Below are 22182 nucleotides of genomic sequence, written 5' to 3' on the forward strand. Positions count from 1 at the left end.
CGGATGGAGCAGTCGCATCGTTCTGCGCTCCTGTTCTGGTGGGCTCATTTGTTGTGTAACTAATTGTTTTTTCTTGTTAGCTATTGATGGTTTGCACACTCTTGCTTTCCCAGCCTCTGTATTACGAGTGTTTTTCTCCTTGCATGTCCAGAGCTGTCCTAACTTGCCCATACATGCCATGATGACGTCACAGCTGACGTCACAGGATGTGCGGAACTGGTGCTGCGATGGTTTGCAACCTGCCTCTGTGCTCCGTCGCCCAGCGACGGTCAGCGGCCGTTCCGGGCCGCTTTCTTCAAGATGACGTCGTTGATCTTCAACTAAACTCCTTCTCTCCACTCTATTTCTATCTTTTCATTTTATTTTCTACCTATTTTTTTATTTTTGATCAGCTCAAGTAGCCGGAAACTCACACAGTGGTCTGGACGTGTCTTAGATGATCCCCAATTAGTGTAATGACTCCCTGGTGGGTCCTGATTAATGTGGGGGGTCCCAATTAGCTCTAATTGCTAATTAATGGCGTCCAGACGAAGATGTGAGTTTCCGGATACTTGAGCTGATACATTACTACTCTAACCCACACCCGCGACCCCTACCGCGTTGCTGCTGCGAATAAGATGGTGGAGGCACTTCAGTATGGTGGACCTTCCTGGCGTCCCACCACAACCACCTGATGACCACATGTATAGGGCATTGCATCTGAAATATGCGCGCCAATCTATAGCTAATGCAGTGAAAATAAGTTGGTACTCACGGTTTCTCTTCCGAAGGCGAGACTAATGCAAGTAACGCTCTCGGGTACCATACCCGAAAATAAAGATATACAGCTTCGGATGGGAGCCTTTTTTATTCGGATAAAGCGCGTCTTTTCACTTAATGCGAACCCCTCCTCAACAAACAACTATAATTTATAGGCAATGGCTAGAAACGTTTATTAGCTAAGTATCGGTGGTTACAGATAGTAGGAAAAGAAACATACATGACTTAGAAGCGATGCGCATGTGTGACAGTTGTTGAGGAGCTCAGCTGTTGGTGATGACGGCACTGAGTTGCGACCGATCCATATGTACTCCGGTTCCGGCGATAGTAGGAAAAAGAAGGTATAGAAGCGATGTGCGGCACTTGATGAGGAGCTCAGTTGTTGGGTGTTGGTGGTGGCGGTAATGACACCGTGTTCAGGTGAATCCATATGCACTCCGGCTCCGGTGATGGCTGCAGTGGTGGTGGATCCGGTACCTTAGACCCCACCACCAAAATCTGGAAGTGTGATCCGTCGGGTAATGGTTGGGCACAGGTTGGGCATTTCATCATCTGAAACGTGAAAAAGAATACAATACCCATTTACATAACGTGTAATCTATTTGGTACTTACAATTTCTCTGGAAGTGACGATGGTGGCAATCAGGCGAGCAGTGGATGAGGTCCTGGCTCACGAGATCGTCTTTGTACACAACCTAAAGCATGGGCCCCATTCCAGCCTTGCCCAAAGGCAGTGGCGTAGCCAGACCTCCAAGGTAGGGGGGGGGGGGCTCGATACGAAAACTCGCACCCTCCCGCTGATCCTGGGTAGACAACACACACATACTTGTGCACACTGCAAACTGAGGATTAAAAAAAGGAACGAAAATAGTTGATTTAGGCGTTCACAATACGATTACATGTATAGGCTGTCATGACCAGTGAGTTGGTGTCACGAGATTGGAAGTATTTTGAATAGCTCATACTTTGAAAACCATTCAAGAGTGCTTCTTAGATAGACGCCATGAATTGCAAGAACTTTCATGATCGTCACACTGGTCCCCCCCATATATTATATTCTCGGATTTGCACGATTTGTGTGGGTCGGTCCGTGGCAGGTAAAGGGGGCTCGAGCCCCCCCCCCCCCCCCCCCCCCCCCCGTGGCTACGCCACTGCCCAAAGGCTCAAACTTTTTGTTTCGTCAGAATGCACCAACTTGTTTTTGAGCGCATAGAACGGGGTATATCAAAAGCAAAAGCAAAAGTTCGCGATGGTTTTTTACATGGTGCTTTGATATAAAAATGTGGATCGTCAGTTATATACTGCCGGTCTCTTAGGTGTTGAAAGTAAGTCTTCTGAAATCTGTTGACACCATCATGAAACATAAGTAGTAGCAGCAGAGTTCTAGTATAAACTCATTGTGGCCATGACATCTATAGGGCGGGTGGAAGGCATGAATGGGCACGCGGAAACAAGTGGGTTTTGATATTAAACAGATGGCCCCAACGTGTTGGGACATGCAGCCGACTCATCCTCAAGGTCACCAAATTTCTCGGAAAACATGATTTACAACCATGGGAGTATGCGGAAACAAGCGAGCTTTGATATAGAACAGATGGCCCCAATGTGTTGGGACATGCAGCGTGGTTGATGATTTAGAAGCCGCGGGAGAGCCTCAGGGGGGAACAGTCTGCTTCGAGCCACAACTCGCTTCAAAAGTAAGTTATTCCCCTCACTCGTTGCACATTTCTTACGGTTCCTTTTATTTTCAGTGCCTAGGTGTGTATTCTGGTTGTTTGACCCTCACGATATCGAGGATGAAGAGCTGTCGGAAGACGATTCTCGGGACGGCGCACCTCCTACACTGTCTGCTCATGTGATGCGATCGCACCCCAACGTGGATATATCCTTCCTGCCCTACTTCCAGATCGACAGCGCATTTAGAGGTATCGTCAAAAGATTCGTGCTATTGGCAACTGTTCACGATCAGGGAGTAGATGATTTGCGACAATATTTAATGATTCATTTTCACGATATGGTTGCTATATTGAGAGCGCAGAGAATACCCTTCAGGTTTTGCATTTGTTCCGATGTTTTAATGATAAAGGAAACTCTGGGGGAGATAATCGCGCACATCGCCCACTTTATGGAGTTTGCTCGCGAAGTCCACACCGACGCAGCCATCGCTAATACCTTGATGGACGTGATTCAGGAGTCCACAGGGCGCGTCGAAAATTATCAGCGGGAAGGGAGTGGGTTCGTGTCCACCAACGTCGAAAACGTTCAAATGTGTATTTCCGCTGTGAAAACTAAAAAATTCGGATGCAATGGGGTACTTCCCGCTCATTTGGCTATACGTAGGAACGTTCTAACGAATGCCCTTTTACCATCGCGTAAGGATGGCGAGTGTTTTAAATACAATACGCTCGCCCTCCTGCACCCGCAGGAAAGGAATAGATGAAAAAAATATGAAAACTACGCAGCGGAGTACTGGTGGCCTAGCCGCTTCCCCGTTTCCTACTCTGATTTGAACGAATTCGAAGACAAAAACAAGATATCCGTGTACGTATACGAGTACGTTGATCAGGGAGTGCACGTGTCGCGACCCCCAAAACTCGAGTATGAAAAGAAAAATCACTTATTCGCTATAGATGAACATTTTTTTGGAATCAAGTCTCTCGAGCGGTTACTGATGAGAGACAATAGGCGTTTCGTATTGCCACGAATCATCTTCGAGAAACTTCCAGGGCAGGCACAAAACGGTACATCTCATCCCAGCGCGTGCTGAAGAAGAAGCAAGAAGCTTCCAGAGACATCGCCTGCCCTCTGGCAAACGCACGTGCTGTTTCTGACTTTTCGGCGCGACGCTTAAATGCTTGTGCGCTCCAGGCTGGAGCATTCATTCTTTGGACTCAGTTGTGTTCAGAGAGCTATCACTCTTGTGCTTTTGCTACCAAGTAGTTTAACAAACTGTTTGCTGTTTATTCGACGACTCGCCGGCCCATTTCCCTTCGTGACATTTTTTGGTGGAGGTGCGGGGCAGGGCGCGAAAAATTTCTTCTTTTACACCCCTCATGAGTCGCTGAAGCTTCTTCTCCTCGGATTCTTTGGGGTCAGCTCGCCGGAAGAGCCGCAACACATCTTCGACGAAGCCAGTAACGCTTTCGTTTGGCAGCTGAATCCGTCCCTGGTGCAGATGTTCAGCGCGTTCAGCTCGTTGTTCAAAAGCGAACCCCTCGCGGAGTTTACTTTTGAAGACGTCCCAGGACGTGAGCGAAGTCTCCCGGTTCTCGAACCATGTCTTCGCGGTGCCTTCCAGGGAGAAGTAGACGTTGACGAGCTTCTGGTCGTCACTCCAGTTGTTGAACCTGGCGATCCGCTCGTAGTGGTCGACCCAATGGTCCACGTCGTCGTAAGACTCCCCGCTGAATGTCTTCGGCGACCGTGCAGGGGCTATGGGCGTGGCAACAGGTTGCACCACTTGGGTGCTGGTCTTCGCAGTCATCTTCTTGCGTTTAGGGGGTTCCAATGGGCCGAATTCTGCAGGTAGGCCAAGCTGTCTTCTGCTTCATCGCAGTTGGTCTTCCAGGCCGTTCAACAAGGGATGCCCCGCAGACGTCCTTCTTTGTTATCTCATTGAGTTTCCGGTAGTCGACGCAGAACCTGAGTGTTCCGTCCTTCTTTTTCACTAGTACCACCGCCGATGCCCACGGACTGGTCGATGGCTGGATAATGTCATCTCTTAGCATCTCTCCTACTTGCGTTCGGATCGTTTCTCGCCCATTGCGAAGCACCGCATCATCGTCGACGAAAACGTCCGTCCAATTCACCGCATGCCGTACCGGGTCTCCTGAAAGAGCGAGAAACGATCCGAACGCAAGTAGAAGAGATGCTAAAAGATGACATTATCCAGCCGTCGACCAGTACGTGGGCATCGGCGGTGGTAGTAGTGAAGAAGAAGGACAGAATACTCAGGTTCCGCGTCGACTACCGGAAACTCAATGAGATAACGAAGAAGGATGCCTACCCGTTACCGCCCATCGACGACACGCTCGATCGCCTTCAAAACGAATTTTTTTCTCTTCCATGGACCTCAAGACAGGGTACTGGCAAATCGAAGTCGACGAACGGGACCGAGAGAAGACTGCCTTCGTCACTCCGGATGGACTCTTCGAATTCAAGGTGATGTCTTTCGGCCTGTGCACAGCACAAGCGACGTTCCAGCGAGTTATGGATACAGTTCTCGCCGGGTTGAAGTGGCAAACCTGCCTCGTGTACCTCGACGATGTTGTCGTCTTCGCAAGAACTTTCGAAGAACATGTTGAACGGCTGAAGCAAGTCCTCGAGGCTATCAGAACTGCAGGGCTGACGTTGAAGCCTCAGAAGTGTCGATTCGGCTACAAGGAACTCAGATTTCTCCGCCATCTCGTGAGCAGCGACGGCGTACGCTCCGACCCCGAAAAGACGGCGGCCATCGCAAATTACCTAGTTCCTTCTAACGTGAAAGTCGTTCGAAGCTTTCTTGGCCTTTGCGCCTGCTACCGACGGTTAATTCCGAACTTTTCAAGAATGGCGTCACCCCTGAATGCCCTCACGAAGGACGGATCCACATTTATCTGGAGTGAAGCCCAGCAACAGGCGTTTGATGGATTAACGACGCGTCTACAGACCGCACCCGTGCTTGCCAACTTCGATCCAAACGCCGAAACAGAAATACACACCGACGCAAAGAACGATGGTCTAGGAGCGGTGCTCGTTCAAATTCACGACGGCGTCGAACGTGTCATCGCTTACGCAAGCAGAACGCTAACCAAGGCAGATAAGAACTATTCGACGACCGAAAAAAAGTGCCTTGAACTCATATGGGCCATCACAAAGTTGCGTCCCTACCTGTACGGATGGCCGTTCAGGGTGGTAACAGACCACCATTCTCTGTGCTGGCTGGCTGGTTTAAGGGACCCCTCAGGACGCCTAGCGAGAGGGAGCCTCCGATTACAGGAGTATGACGTAGCCATCACGTACAAGTCAGGAAGAAAACACAACGACGCCGACTGCCTGTCCCGAGCACCACTCCAGCAACTGGACAACGGTCACGAGGACGACGACGCCTTCCTCGGTCTAATGAGCGCGACTACCATGTCTTTCAAGCAGTACAACGACCCCGAATTGAAGACACTCGTCGACTATCTGCAAGGCCGCGCTGACAATGTTCCTGCCATCTTCAGAAGATCACTCCCAAGTTTTTCCGTAAGTACTGGTGTCCTCTACAAAGAAAACCACGCACCACAAGGCGCAACGTGGCTTCTCGTTGTGCCTGGAGAGATGCGCCTCGAGATTCTTGAATACTGCCACGACGAACCGTCATCAGGTCATTTGGAATACAGCCGGACACTAGCCCGCATAAGGGAAAAATACTACTGGCCAAACCTGGCCAAGACCGTGCACCACTACGTAAGGACGAGCCGGGAATGCCAACGACGAAAAACGCCGCCGGTACGACCTTCTGGGTACCTTCAACCAATCGCACCGCCGTCGGCGCCGTTCGAGCAGATTGGGATGGATCTACTCGGGCCCTTCCCACGTTCGTCTTTCGGAAATCTTTGGATCGTCGCCACCGACTACCTGACACGCTATGCCGAGACTAAGGCACTTCCACAGGGCACAGCAACAGAAGTGGCGAAGTTCTTCATCGAGAACATCGTACTACGGCACGGAGCTCCGACGGCCTTAATCACTGATAGGGGAACGGCATTTACAAGCAGGCTAAAGCGGTAACCGCATACGACGATTTCTCGATGGAAAAACGGCGGGATGAACCGCATGCACAGATTTCCACTGCGGCGGACGCAGGGGCCCTAGCGGGCGTTTCGTTACTCCGTGTTAAATTTTGACTTCAAATTAATTGATAAATGTTTTCCTACACACAGAAAAGTTATGGTGGCACACAGCAGAAGTTCTTGCGGTCAAAGCATATTCGCGAAGCGAGCGCTATACAAAAGCGCCCTTAGACAGCAGCAGGCGAGCGACAGCATCCTTCCCAGTTCCCAGGTTACCCATACGTGCATCCAAAATGCCCGCCACTGGTCCGGCACATCTGCTCGTGGAACGACAGCGCGTGGAGCGGTCCTATTGGCTGCCGTCGAGCGGTTGCTTCCGCTCTTCGGCGAATTTTTCTGTCCACCGTTGTCGTCGAGGGATCGGTGAAGTTCCCATTGCTCGCGTCGGCTCACCGGAAAAACGGTGACGGTGGCCGTTTTTTCGTCAAGAATTCGTCGTATGCGGTTAGCGCTTAACACAAGAAATCCTTCGACTCAGCCACACCGCCCACCGCAGGACAACGGCGTACCATCTGCAGACGCACGGGATCACCGAACGCCTAAACAAAACCTTTGCCGACATGATCTCGATGTCCGTCGACGTCGAGCAAAAGACATGGAACGAAATACTGCCTTATGTCACGTTCGCCTATAACACGGCTGTACAGGAAACAACGGGATTCACACCGTTCCGCCTTGCACACGGCCATGACGCATCCACAATGCTGGACGCGATGCTGCCCCACGAACCCAGTGATGAGGAAAACAACGCTCTGGACTTCACACAGCGAGCAGAAGAAGCCCGCTAGCTGGCCAGACTACGCATTGTTCAACAGCAACGCGTCGATGAAAGAAGATACAATTTGCGCCGACGAAACGTACGCTTCAGTCCAGGCGACTCGGTATGGGTTTGGACGCCGATTCGACGACGAGGCCTTAGCGAGAAGCTCCTCAAGCGCTATTTCGGTCCATAAAAAGTAATTCGACGCATTGGAGACCTGTATTACGAAGTGGTACCCGAGGGCAGCGCTCCCTCTCGACGACCCGTGAGGACTGAAATAGTTCACGTCGTTCGACTCAAGCCGAACTACAGCAGGTAGCGCTGAAGACTGGCCGGAAGGAGATAACATGACGAAAAAAGAAAAAAACGGCATCGAGACGATGCCACGTCTACAGAGGGGGCAATGCCACGAATCATCTTTCATCTTCGAGAAACTTCCAGGGCAGGAACGAAACGGTACATCTCATCCCGGCGCGTGCTGAAGAAGAAGCAAGAAGCTTCCAGACACATCGCCGTGCCCTCTGGCAAACGCACGTGCTGTTTCTAGACTTTGCGGCGCGACGCTTAAATGCTTGTGCGCTCCAGGCTGGAGCATTCATTCTTTGGACTCAGTTGTGTTCACAGAGCTATCACTCTTGTGCTTTTGCTACTATGTAGTTTAATAAACCGTTTGCTGTTTATTCGACCACTCGCCCGCCGATTTCGCTTCGTGACAGTATGCGAACGTTGCACGCGCTTTTTCCTGAAGGAAGAGAGCATGGCGAAACATCGTCGCCTGTGCGCGGACGTAAACAAATCATATTGGAATTTTGCGAACCCTGCAAAAACTTCGTAGAATTTACTAAAATACAGTATATGCAGCAGTACAACTACGTCGTCGCGTTGGACACGGAGAGCATTCTTGTGCCCAGTGGTGTTGGCATGCAGCGTCACGTCACCTCTAGCTTATGTGCCGTGCTCGTGCGCACCAACGACTCGAAGGTGATGCGTATCAAGACGCACCATGGTGAAGATTCCGCGAGGCAGTGCGTGAACGCTTTGATGGAAATGCGGGACGAGATGATTGACCTGAACGCCTGCCCAGCCGCATAGTGCTGAATGATGAGCAACGAGCCGAGCACAGAGCTGCGACCAATGCGCACGAGAGTTCGCGCAAGATCTATCCCGTGTCCGGCATCACGACCATTCTAAGCGTTGTACTGCCGGCGAGACGAATTACATCGCGACGCTGTGCAACCCCTGTATCGTGGCGTGCACGACAAGAGAAAAACTGCCCATCGTGGTGCCCAATTTGGCCTACGATTTTGCCGGACTGCTGCGGGAATTTCACCTTCTCGGGTGGAAGCAAGCTCCCTTCATCGTGGCCAGTTCCATGGAAAAAATTCGATCGTTCGAAATTCGCATCTTCCTATTCAGAGATACCATGCAGTACCTAAATTCGTCGCTGGGAGAGCTCGTGGAAACCGTCAAATCCATGGGGGGCGCAGAGGCGTTCCAATGCATGAAGCAGGTATTTGGAGACAACTACAAAATTTTGCTTCGTATTCTGTATTAGTGTTATTAATAATAGAAAGCAGCACTACTACGCTACTGCTACGCGCACGAATGCCCAGGAGATATCTTGGCCATCAGAGAGTGGCACCTGGTACCTATGCGGTCCGGCATTAACCTGGACAGGAACGCTACCCCGTCGCTGCGCACGTGCCTTCACTCGTGACGTCACTGGACGTCACTGGACGTAAGCGACAGCTATGAAAATATCCAGTGCATGTGGAAGTGCGGAAGACGAAATGTTTCTTAGCCGCTGTCCCGGAGACGTCTACATGAACTACGCCCAGCATCAAATGAATCAATCTCTCCAAGACTGCCATGCTTTTCTCAAACATGTACTCAATAAACGTTGAAATATATTTTTTCCTGTCTGTCTTAGATAAAGCCGCAGCGGGGCCGCTACCGAGCGCGCCATCTGGCCGCCGTCTGTAGTCCGTCGTCTGTCAATGGCAGATGGCTTATAAGTGTAGAAAATGTGCTGAGCCAAAACGCGATCAGTAGGCTTAGAATTGACCAATCACTCAGCCTGCAAGCTGGGGGTGGCAGAGCCACGGGCCTAGCCTGCACCAATCAACATGAGGCAGGTGGAGACATGCCGGCTCATTAGCATAAAGGCGCAGAGCTAAGCCAGCCAATCATCGATCAGTGGGTTTCGAATGGTCCAATCAGCGCGAAGGGGCCCACTCTTTAGCCTAAAGAGGCGCGACCTGTTGAGCCATGCCAGCTCATTAGCATAAAGAGGCGGAGCTACGGTCGATCAATCATCGATCAGTGGGCTTGGCGTGGACCAATCAACGTGAAGGAGTGGAGCCAGGTCAGGTCATTAGCATAAAGGGTTGAGCTACGATTGACCAAGTAGCGATCAATCAACGTGAAGTAGGCAGAACTAAAGGCGACCAATCAGATGGCTTGGAATTGGCTTGTGTTGGATTTGAATTGGATTGTGTTGGATTAGAACTGGATTGTGTTGGATCTGTATTTTGGCTTGGAATTAGATTGGAATTAGATTAGAAAGAGGTGGTTCTTATACACTATATCGTCCTACTATTGGCGCGAACAGAATAATGTCATGTGGTTACAGTGGTGAAATACCTCATCTCAACGTGATGCACGTAGCCGTTATTGTCCATGCGGCTAACGTCCAGCTCAGTCACGTGGCGACTCGGTCATCGTATCGACACGCGGGGAACACCCGCACACAGGTGTTACTTTGATCCGTATTTGTAATATGCGACGGTGATAATTCCAAGCTTATGATGTCTTATATCTACAGAATCGGAATACAGACACTATTGACACTTCATGTTTCCTGCAGCTTGTGGTGTATTGCCCAATGATTTAGCAGTATCGCTGACCCACGATCACCGTGCCCACGACATAGTAACGGTCATTAAATAACGAGGAAAACGAAGTAGCCGATTACATCACTATTGGTTACAGCTCACCATAATTTCACTATTGGAGGACGAAGGAGAAGAAGGAGGAGAAGATTCGAAAGCTTTTTTACATGTGCATCAATTATACCTAGTGCATCAATTATAAGTAGGTTCTGTTTGTAGGCCATAGTGTCAAGAGCAAGGGTGTGCATGCTTCCCCCACGGAATAAGGCGTCCAGGCTTGCAGAGCTGCTGTGCCTGCTCCTTGTATCTTCAACAGCCTGCAACGTGAGTCATACTGGAGAAACCAGGAAGCAGCTTTGAGGGATATATAGTTCATACGTTTCCGTCGTATAGGCTCAAGGCGAGTACGCAGTGCTCTTCACAGGGGAGGAGGGAGAGCGGCACAAGATTTGTGCCATGTATTATCCGCTTTTCAAGGAATTGCCACCGTTCCCCAGCACTCTGGTAAGGACTAGGCTCGAGGATGTTCAATAGTGTCGCGACATAAAACCACAGATAGTAGCCTAGCAAATTCTCCAAACGGTATAATGGTCACGACACTGATTACTGTTTTCCTTATTTACGCATATGCTTTATTGGCACGTTGTCAAAGTTACATATCACAGTGTTCGTCAGTCCATCTTCCTTTCCTTATTTGAAAAATAATAAAGTTGGTGAATAACTTGTTGTCCTTCCCCACAATGCATTCGAAAGCAAAAAAAATATCACTGACGCAAAGGTACCTTGTTATAAAACTGCAGATGCTACAGACTGAAACACGTACAGTTGAAATGGAGCGCAAATACCTTACCGACAAAGTAGAGAGTCAGATACCAAAACATCAACAAAAGTATTTAAAGTACAGTGCTCCGAGCACGATGTTCAAGATACGCACAAGTCTTTTTTCCGTCAAGAGCTCCAGTACTCACCATGCAATGCGAAAAAACAAAAGAGAACAAAAGAAAACATATACAGTATGTAAGGGGATGCATCCTAGAAAAACGAAATGCAGTGTTGAGAGGCTTTTAATGGTCATGATGTAAAAGAACAGGTGCGTTTAAGTCTAAGAACACGTAGAAATTAAAAAATGGTTAGGAGCATCTATCTATTTATTAAGTACAAGGGTTTCGTGCTTGCAACTGCACTTCTTCCCCCTCTCCCCTAGGGCAGAAGAACCTAACCTTCCAACCTGAAGAACTCTAATTTTATGTTGTCGGCAGCTTGACATTGTCTTCACACATTTTGCGATAGAAGGACGAGCACACAAATATCAAAGCACGCGTCACGTGCGCACGGCAAACGGTACACAACATTCCCTCCCAAGGTCACGAGGGATGTCTGTACGATTCTCAGTGCAGGGATTGGTCTCGATCCTGTTGCGTGTTGAAGGTTTAATAGTGCAGCAGCTTACGCCGCTTTGTGCCATTAACGTAAACGCGTGCCCCCCCCCCCCCCCCCCAAAGGCGTACCCCTCCCATTTCAACGAATCAGGATAGAGAACGAAGTTATTTGCGCTAGGAGTTTATGTTGTGAAGTGTTACACGCATACACTGCTCATTTCTTCGTTGCCCTAGCAGCGATATCACGTTGTAGCGAATGAGGCAATCCAACAGAGAAGGACAAACACAACACAAGCCTCACAACACCCAGTTGCATACTTCAATATATGGCATTATCGGGTAAACATAAACAAGCCCCCGCCACAACATTCGGTGCTACGAAGACTTCCGGTCCTTCCGCGACTAAGGACGCTCGGAACCAGACGCTATCCAGAATTATATCTTTTGTTTTCCTGATTTGTTGAAAACGGGAGGCGTAAGCCTTGTTGTAGCATTTGGAATTGCCACAAAAAGGCGTAAACGACCCTCTCTCTCCTCAAATCAGAAGCGATAACTGTATATATCGGCACAGTGTCTGGCGCAGAGCGTGTTTGCTGTGAAATCGGATGTCGTTTTGGCACCAAACCGGAAGCGGTGAAAACGGCAGTTGAATGATGGCAGTTGAAGAAAAGCACCAACAGTGGGGTTCGAACCGACACCCTCTGATTGCCAGTCAACGTTCCAAGCCACGCTAGGAAACATGGGGGCACACATTCACTCTCAGCTTGTTCTCTCTCACATTGTTTCCAGACATTCCCACATTCACACAGACGAACACACCCGTGCGGGGAGGGATCTTACTCACGCCAGATTGTAGTGGATGAAGCAATTAAACTTAGAAGGGCAAATACAACACAAGCCTCGCGACTCCCTTCGTGTTCGTATGTCAAATTGCCTCATCCTCTACAACGTTACATGTGCGAAATATGGCGCCCATAATGAGTGTGTTCGTCTCTGTGCATGTGGGAGTGACTGGGGACAATGTGAGTGAATGGGCGAGTTAAGTATGGCGCTCTGTCAACACCACCTAGATAGAGAAAGCCTACTTACTCGTCGACGTGACGTAACAACTAAGAGTCAGCCAATCAGGATCTTGACAATGAAAAATGGCTAGAAGCAAGCGAGCTGGTGAAGATGATGCATACTGTAAAACCTGATCGTGTTTTCGTCGTCGGCAGTTGATCACGAAGGTGTTTTCAGCAGTCGTAGCCATAGAGACGAACGACCGTCGTCTGCGAGTCATGATTGAATGCCCACGCGTACTAAATGGGAAATCTAAGCGCCAAAACGGTCCTTATCTTTATACTGACCGACTTTCTGAAAAGCGAGTTGCACTTTTTGTCTGCACATTCAGGTCTACAGTTTCCAAGTTAGCTGCAATCATTTGCGAGTTCTTTCAATTCACAGAACGGCGAATCACACAATGGCAGACGAATTCTGACTTTGTATGTCCACGTAGCGAAGGAGGAAGAGGCGGCAGTTAGCAGGATTTCTGTATCTACACTCTAAAAACAGAACTTCACCGCATAGCACGCTGTCCGCCAACCACTGCCACGAATGATATGGTCATCGCTTCTGATTCGAAGAGAGGGGGGCGTACGCCTTTTTGTGGCAATTTTCATATATCCAAATTTCCACAAAAAGGCGTACGCCCCCTCTCTCTTCGAATCAGAAGCGATAACCCTATCCTTCTTGGGAATGGTTGGCGGACAACGTGCTATGCGGTGAAGTTCTGTTTTTAGAGTGTAGGTAGCGTTGGCTCTGCCCAATGCGCTCGGTGTACTCTGTTCCTCGTACTCCGGTGCGCGTAATGAACGGTCTTTCAGAGCCACGATACGCAGCATGCGAGGTTTTCGAAGTGTCTCAATGGTTTTCCGGCGTCCCCTTTCTCCATACGCCATGAAGGAGGAGCAGTACTTAGGCGCTCCGTCTTGCAAGCGAGAGCGTGAGAGTTCATCAAGAGCGTCCGTAACAGGAGTGACACCGCTTAGCAAAAAGGAGCGCACTCCGTCCGTTCTTGAGCTGCTACGTAACGCGCCAACGTGTTGAGGGTGAGTGCGTGTCCCCGTGTTTCTTAGCGTGGCTTGTTATGTTGAAGAGTATCTAGCATGGTACAAACGTTAGCATCTCTGACCGGAAATCAGAGGACGTGGGCTCGAATCCCGCTGCTGGCGCCTTTTCTTCACCTGCCATCATTCAGTGTAAGTTCGTCATTGAATTTATCGGTTGCAAATGCTGTCGCACTCAGTACGAATTCATTTCTGCATGCGTGCCCCTGCATTCCATGATGCGACGTAATTATCGCGTAAAGACACGCAAATGCGTTACTTCATATTAACACGTACAGGGCAACGTGCAATTGGTCAATCTCCTGGCGCAAGACGGCTGCAACAAGATGCATTTTCTAAAGATGAAGGGAAAATTGGTAATGGTCACCAGAAGAAGCACGTGTACCTTTGATCGTGTCATACAGAACGTCAAGTTCATCGATCCCCTTGGAATCCTTATTTCAACTGGTTACTCCGCCGTTGTAAGTACACTGTGTCGAATCTTCATGTATGCCCGACTCCCGATTGTTAAGCGTATCGGCCTGTTGAGTAGTAGGACATCAACATGCTGTCCAGAGGACACGACGCAACCCGATATCCACCGAGAGATGTAAGGGCGTAGCAAGATGGATCAGTTCCGTTGCTTCTACCGATCCCAAGGTTCCGGGATAGAATGCGGCAGGTTGCTTAGCCATTTTCAACAACCTTCTGGTAGACTGGCAAAATAAATTCACGGACAGAACGCAGGCGTGTCGAACGGACACAACCGACTCTTGATAGCTCGTGCCATGGTTACCGTTAACCCGAACCGGTAACCAGAGCTGTCTTTCGGTTCAGTTCCCGTTCAGTTCTAAAATGGCATCCACTGTAACGAGTAATGTTCGAGTTGAGTTAGTAGCTTCTATATTGGGCAGCTTGTCCGTGATGCAGCTTAGTGTAGCGTGCAAAAGTGTAGTGACACGACTTGGCATCACAAGCGACAATCAATGCTTCGTTTTTCATTATCCTTGTCATTTACACACATATTGTCATATTTTCTCTACGCTCAGTAACTCTACTGTGCTCTGAAAAGCCCTTCTGTGTGCAATTCCAAACAACAAGGTGGTTGTGACACTTTCATTGCACTTTGCACACATTGCACTACACGCCAGAATAGTGAGGAAAGAAATAAACGTTTTTCTACACGTCGTAGGCGAGATAGAGCTCCCCGAACACACTGTCGCGTGAAGCGACGACCTCAAGAGGCTAGAGGGCCACGGTCATTTTCGGTAGTTGTCGAAAGCACGTGACCCCTCCCGCGGCCGCTTGGCTGCAGAGATGCATGCACGCTATGATGCGATAGCCGATGAGTTTCGGTATTCGCGGAACCCGTCTTTTTTTTTTTTTCGGGTCAATTACTCCTTTTAGTGTGAAACTTCGAATGCAGGTCCAGGTCTATTACTAGTAAGTGGCAGCATCTAATGTTGACTATGCAAGAATGCATGACATCCACAAACCCAAATGCAGCAGTGTGGAGTCAACTTGTGCGTTTCACCGTGTTACAGGCTCATGAAACGTTCGAGAACAAAACGAAGGAGAATTCCAACATAATCGTAGCCTTCGTCCTAAGTTCCACAGTTCGGCGCATACTGGTAAGTTTCTAACCATAGGGTAACTTGCTCATGATTGCTAGCTATTGGAAAGTGGCCGAGGTAAGCGAGTCGATCGGTATTTACCGCATTTTAGCATCCACTGCAAAGAGTCTCAAAGCCATGTGTCGATTTTCTAGCTTTGTCAGCGCAGCTTCAGCTGGTACGGCGCGTGTCGAAGTTGACTTAACACCGTTCCAGCCTGCGAAGCGGGAATAGAACCACCCTGGTAGCGCTTAGCAGAAAACAACGCCTTCATAACGAGGGTCACCCCTCTAACTATAAATAGATGACGAAAGCACCCTCCGCCGTTATTTCAACTAAGCACCACCGGTGTCCGCAGGCCGAAATGGTGTTCAAGTTATCCCTGATGACAGCTGTACGTATGCTGCTCTACAGGATTCGTGTCTTGCAACTGCTATAGATAGCCTGTACTCTTTATAAAGCCCCTGATCAGACAGCGCTTCCGTTTGCGTTCATTAGCGCTTTGGAAAATACTGGGTACCTTGACGATGATTGAGTCGTGGGCTGGGAGAATGACACACACATAGGATGCCGACCAAACTAATTTCACTTTGGCATGACATTTCAAGAGAACTTTCACGTAAGTTTCTGTTACCGAGAATAATAATTGGGAGTTTTACCGAGTCGTTTTGTGCACGAACCAAACGACCGATTCAAAAAGCTTATGGGAAACGAACTACAAATACTTTTAGGAAATCGGAATCATTCATCCCCAAATGCATTCCAGAGTGTTTTGAGCAGCAACTGGATCGTCGTGGATAATTCACATGTGTTTTCTTGTTGTAAATATGACATATCGCAATGTAGTTTCACACTCCCCCTTTGCGGAAGGCCGTATATATTTGAACGACGAACTACGAATACGACTACTGAATACTACTGAATACGAACTACGTCAGTCACCGTGTTGTCAACGTGCTGTCAAGCAGACACCGGCACAGTTGGCAGACTCGATCTCATGTTGATGAACCAGGAGGATGTAGAAGGCAGTTTCACTTTGAGAAGGGTTAATCACCAATGTGCGAAGTTCTGGATAGTTAGACCAATAGGGGAACGACATTGGGATGAGCACTTTGCATAGCGCATTGTATACCGCTTTGCATAGCGCCTTGCATATACAACAGACTTTCTCACACGGAGCACATGTTTTGGCGCCACAACTGGACGCTGATGCGTGTGGAATTGCTCTACTGAATACGTTGTTGAATTGTTGGGTTCAGTGTGCACATTGCTAACAAGAGATTGATAAAAAAGCGATTGTGACCAAAAGCTGCCAGGGTATGAACCAGCAATAGTGATCAAAATAGAAAGTTCCCACTGAGAGTTCAACCCGTTTTGTTGGATTCGGAGTCCATGTGGCAAAGGGACTTAAAGCTCCAACTAAAAGCCGAGCAAGGTGTGTTCCGCGAATGACAAATGCGTGGTCAGTTTGCTGTACGCCGCTGTTGCCTGCTGCACCCTGAACGGAGTACAGAACAATGAAGCTCGTGGTTATTCTTGGGCGTCGGAAGTCCCTCACGGCGAGAGGGGGGGGGGGGGGGGGGGAGCGAGTCTTAACCAAACCCAATCTAACCTAACCTAGATGAGCCATCGATGTCCTTATTAGAAACTACTCGTCCATGCAATCCTATGACTGTGGAAGGCGTAATGCACGTGGGAAGGCCGTCCCGCGTTCTTGATTGAGGCGAAAGACATTGACGTTTGAGCAGCACAAACTGAAATATTCGTTGATTGTCCAGTTAAGGGTCTGTTTCACCAACACCGGATAAGAGCTGATACGCGATCAAGCGTCCCTTTAGCTTGAAATTACTACTCTCTTTCTCTAACGTTAGCTAGCGTTACTGGAATTGAGCTTACGTCACTAACTAACGTTATTGAGAAAGAATGGGTGGCTTTCAAGTTGAGAAGTGGGGCTACGCATGCTGGGCCTACGAACTTCCTGTTCGAAATTTTGCTCATTTGGAGCAAAGCAAAACTTTATAAACTTCGGCTTAAAGGACAAGCAAGACGAGTTCACCTGGGAACCCCTGTACTGCAAACCAGTAAAGTGCTTTAACAAATACTTCGCACGTACTCTTGGTGTGACAAGGATAAGATTTCATGACACATCGTACATGTTTCGGTTTTGTTTGGCGTGCGCTTTGAAATCGCGATCTTTTGCAGTGCGAAGTGTTCTGTTACAATGCGGTCAGGTTGACGCTTCAGATAATAGATAACAAGCAACATTACAGATATGACAAAAGAAAATATACAGACAATATTTCACGCAGCAATCTTCTGTACTCTGAGGATAGTACGCATGTAATCGTTTTCTTTTAGCTTGGGACAAAGCTGTGACTTTAATGATATTCTTTTCGTATTACGAATTGATAATGTTATCACAGCCGCGCACAATTCAACATGGTAAGTACGTAACACGGCATTTGGTAAGGTATGTGCCTACACCCCTTCGTTGAATTTTCGTTTACGCTGATATTTTTCCAAGGCGCTGGAACCCACGGTACGCGATACATTTTATGTCCTCCTTCCGCAGAAATAGTGCAGTTGAACGCTGAACATCCGCTTATTTTTACGTTGAAGTCGCGGCGCGCCGGACACTGTGGAAACAGTGCCAAAGTGGGAGAGTTTTAACTTTCCGGTCGCTCTTTGCTTCGCTATTTCATCACTACCGACTTTACTACCATTCAGATTAACAGATAAGGGGAGTAAACAAAATATAGACGATTCTTGTGAACAAAGCATGGCCACTGCACGTTCGTGAGCATTCGTTTGCGGAAGCTACACGATCGTTTAGCGCCTTCTGTCTTCTCTCCGAAACTTTGCTATACGACTCCAGCAGAACTTCGAAGCGGAAGCGTAAATCCACGTGACATTGCAACTTGTCTTACGTAATTTTGACCGGAAGTTGGAAAGCACCCATTGAGGGCTAAATTCAATTTTAAGAGACATTTGATCATAGATTAAAGTTAATCGGCCTTGGTGAAACCAAACCTAAGTGTGATAAGACGAATAGAAGTAAGCGAGTAAGCGAGCGATGGCGTCTTCCATTATTTTTCATTTTCGTTCTCGTCAAAAGAGCAATGATGTCGTCTGCAAGATGTGTCAGTATTGTTGCGCTGAAAAGGCTCTGCCGAGTGTTCTGGTCATGGCTCAGGCGAAGACTGGAGATACACTATACGTGTCATTAAGCACACAAACGAACTGCTTAGAGACTTCCTCGCTGCAGGGTAAAGGTTTCCTTCGTGTCCCCGAATCCTGCGTTGATCAAGAACAAGTCTGTGAAATCTGCGTTTCATGTATCGTCTAAGCAAGGCAACGGAATGGCGTGCCGCTACTCTTCGCGCAGCAGTTCCGCTCATACAGTATCACATATAGAATAATTGGGTGGGTGGTACCTATCCGGGTACCATCCTATCCGGTACCTATCCGGTGAATTTAGTCTTCTGCTTTTTAAACGTGTGTTCGTTTTCACTCTGCGCAGTAACACAGCCGAAAGCGAGTCTGTCTCGAACGACACGTTTACATATGAAAAATTGGGTACCGGGACCCTCAGAGCGAAAGTCCAGGGGGCAGGGTCTCCGTAGCTAAACCTTGGGGGGGGGGGGGGGGGGGGGGGGGCACCGTCTCTGCCCCACCTTCCGATGCCCATGGATGAGCGTGTATAAGAATGAACATATAGCGGTGTTTCTATGCAATTACGTTGCAGTGTGAACAAAGATAATGCACGCGTGCGATTTTATCCGCTTACGTACGTTGTGCCAAGGCATGTGCCTCCCACAATATCGGAAGAGCAGCCCAGCATGTGTTGCGAAGAGTTCTACAGACACCGCAATAATGATGCGCTTACTTTCACGCAGTCAGCAGGAAAGCCGCACGAGCCACTGCTGGTGAGCATGTACACCGAAAAAGCAGGACTTGTGGACGTCAGCGTTATTTTAACGTGGTGCCTCGCTGTGTTCACTGTGGCTGCGGGCGCCTATTGGTCGGGCATCGTAAAATACAGATTGTAAGTGGACTTTCCTGAGAGTCGGCAAAGAGGTGGTGCATGAGGTAGTTATAGTGGTTCACCCAAAATTTCGTCGTTGGGGGTGGGGTTGGGCCCCACAAGGTGTATTTACATGCTTTTGACGAAATATGTGCAATCTCACAAAATCTTAGTGGGGGTGTTAAGGGGTGTAGGGGCGTATGGCTAAATTACTTGGTGGTTCACCCTAGATCGGAAAGAGTTACGTAAAAGAGCGAACAGAGGGGATTAGGAGGTTCCTCTTTCAGGAAACGCACGCGAAAACCTCTTTGAGTCTAGGTCGCCCGTCTCTGCACCTACTCACGTCGGTCCTCGTTCGGCCATTAGCCCTCATTGTCCATCTTACTTTCAATTTCTCACAATGCATAGAACCCAATGTGAGGAATAGGAACATCGCGACTGAGGGAGCTGCCCTATATGGTGGCCCTAAGGTGTTGCGAATGGTGTTCTCTAACAAGCTCCGTACGTCCACCTCTCATGTCGCAGTAGAAGGTTTACACGGTACTCTACCCCTTCACAACGGAATAAGAAGCAATCCAATTCAACGCACGGTGATAGCAGCAAGACGAACGCACCCTGCGCATGGAGGCCAGAGGAAAAACACGATCTCGCCGCTGCCTTGCTTTTTTGATGACAGCCACATATCACCAGAAAAACATGACCTGGATTGAATTGAAAGGGATACGAGGAATAGGTGAAGCGGCGTTCACGCCTTGAAAGGCCGTGGCCGTATCGACCATGGCGGCACCTGAACTTGGACGTTGGGTCGTCGCTACACAAATCCTTTGCTTTCCTCCCATGTCTCCCCCCCCCCCCCCAGCTTTTACTTTGTCTCTCTCTTTATGATTTCTATGGTCTCATCCCATTCCAGCTCCACACGTGACGCTGCCCACACTAGTGATGCGAACAACGGTGCGCCGGTCTATACTGTCACCACCATGCATAACGATTACATTTCATTGTCCTATCAATCGTTTCATAACTCGCCTTAGAACTATACGCAAACGGATTCTCACAAAGAAAACCTCGCTTTTTAAAGCGGTATTTCATTCCGTTCGTTTGTAATTAATCCCTTAAAAATTTCAGGCATCAACAAGAAGAGGCAAGAAGGAAGCGAACTGTAAAGGAGATTTACAAACGGGCGAAACAGGACCTGTCATATGTGTCTGGATTGAGTGGAAGCTCGGTCAACGTTACCGTATCCATAGTTTTTGTGTTTGTGCTTCTCATGGTGATTGTGATTATGGTGCTCTACTTCTTCATCTCGTACCTGAGTAAGAGTTCAACGTTATCTTTGAAACGGAACAAAGATAGCGTATTTTCAGCTGTAATTGCGTAACGCTTCCTTCTTTATGATATCGTGACCGTCAATAAAACGGAGAGGATATGACCTCAGAGGAGAGGGAATTTAGTTTCTACATATAAATATGGCATTGCGGTTATAACATTCCACGAAGTGAAAATTAATGAAAACTAATTGCTGAAACTAAGCTGTAAACTTTTTTCTTGCAGTGTACCTAATGTTCGCAGCGTTCTTCATTGGGTCATTTATGTCCATTATGGCTATAGTAGAACCAATAATATATCGCATTCCCATCGGCACTGCAAGGTACGTTCATTTTGCTATTCACCTTTTGGTTACCTAAGGCTCTGTCGTTTAACACGGTGTTTCTGAAGCTTAAATGAGCAATGAGGTGACATTAACATCGCTAATCCTGTCTCGTCTGTTAAGCTGTCCATCAGGAGTCACCACGCAAAATACTCTGGCACTGCGGTGCGTTAGGGCTGTGCAATCGAATTTGCAAAAAAAAAAAAAAAAAGAAAAGAGAGAGAGAGAGAGAGAGAGAGAGAAAAGAGAACAGTCGGAGAAAGCAGACGCGTACGCCCGACACGGTGCTCTCGTGACGTAGTGAAGGCTCCGTGCCTTGTTTCTTTGTTTTGTCTTCGCAGCTCACGCACCGCTTATAGATGCTTGAGCTGTGCCGCCGTACGTCACTGGTCACGTGAGGGGAGTAGCATACGTCATGTCGTCCTCTCGTTTTGCGATGCGCTCTTTTCAGGGGAAGTATTTCAAAAGTTTTAGGAACAGAGTACTCGCGCTCGCTTTGTAGCACCTACGTCAGCTACGCTCATCGTTGTTTGGCCGGACTCATTTTATCCTTTAGAGAACACCGCATGGAAAAACTAAAAGCATATGAGGGATCACCTCAGTGCTCCTTTAACTATACATCGGAAGACGTATCGTGCACTTCAATTTTATGTCAATATAGCCACTCCGTTCAACTTTCTGCGGAATAATCCGTGAAAATTAAAAATTAAAGCGCCGGTTTCCATGTAGCAAAAGGTGGGATAGTAAATGTTCAACGGACGTCTTAATTTTTGACAAGTGGCATGTCTACTAGACGTCTCCCAATAACCCTAATGTGTAGGTGGGTTCCTCTAGCGTTCCTCTAGTATAGCTGTCGTTAAGCCACCTAAACATCCAACGTCTCGGATTATTCCGTAGACCACGCTTAGCAGCACAGTTCATTGACGCAGGATTTCTGTGTATACTGTTTGAAGTTCTGGAAATAACATTGAAATATTCAAGTCCTGTTACTTTTGTTCCTTGATGATACATCTTCAACTGCCGCAGTTTGATTCTGGAAGCACTTAAAAACAAAGAAAAAGCAAATTATTTATTAAAAATGTTACAAACAAATTTAAATAAATACCGAGGTCAGCGCTTAAAATGACCGCACGGTCGAATGTCTGAGATTTTGGTAGCATACTCATTGCATAATACTTTCCAAATGACATACAAAAAGGTTGCAC

The 22182-nt window shown here is 48.2% G+C and overlaps 1 protein-coding gene and 1 long non-coding RNA gene across 3 annotated transcripts in view; one reads left to right on the forward strand and one right to left on the reverse strand.

The window, feature by feature from the left end:
- Positions 1-996: 996 nt before the first annotated feature.
- Positions 997-22182, reverse strand: part of LOC135385521 (uncharacterized) — a 310261-nt gene continuing 289075 nt past the window's right edge. The window contains exons 2-3 of the long non-coding RNA XR_010420438.1: positions 1373-1562; positions 997-1311 (exon numbers count right to left, since the gene is read on the reverse strand). This is a non-coding gene — a long non-coding RNA (uncharacterized LOC135385521). The remainder of the gene's footprint in view (positions 1312-1372; positions 1563-22182) is intronic.
- The window catches only part of LOC135385520 (signal peptide peptidase-like 2A), a 50095-nt gene continuing 29790 nt past the window's right edge, over positions 1878-22182 (forward strand). The window contains exons 1-9 of one of the 2 annotated variants that reach the window (XM_064614876.1): positions 1878-2456; positions 2511-2684; positions 10446-10550; positions 10620-10730; positions 13992-14174; positions 15237-15323; positions 19202-19350; positions 20455-20642; positions 20881-20977. In XM_064614876.1, the coding sequence (XP_064470946.1) occupies positions 10473-10550; positions 10620-10730; positions 13992-14174; positions 15237-15323; positions 19202-19350; positions 20455-20642; positions 20881-20977 (893 nt within the window). In that variant the 5' untranslated portion in view covers positions 1878-2456; positions 2511-2684; positions 10446-10472. The remainder of the gene's footprint in view (positions 2457-2510; positions 2685-10445; positions 10551-10619; positions 10731-13991; positions 14175-15236; positions 15324-19201; positions 19351-20454; positions 20643-20880; positions 20978-22182) is intronic. The other variant, XM_064614875.1, reaches the window with a different exon arrangement.

This window comes from Ornithodoros turicata, chromosome 2 (genome assembly GCF_037126465.1).
Source record: "Ornithodoros turicata isolate Travis chromosome 2, ASM3712646v1, whole genome shotgun sequence".
Classification (NCBI taxonomy): Eukaryota; Metazoa; Arthropoda; class Arachnida; order Ixodida; family Argasidae; genus Ornithodoros; species Ornithodoros turicata.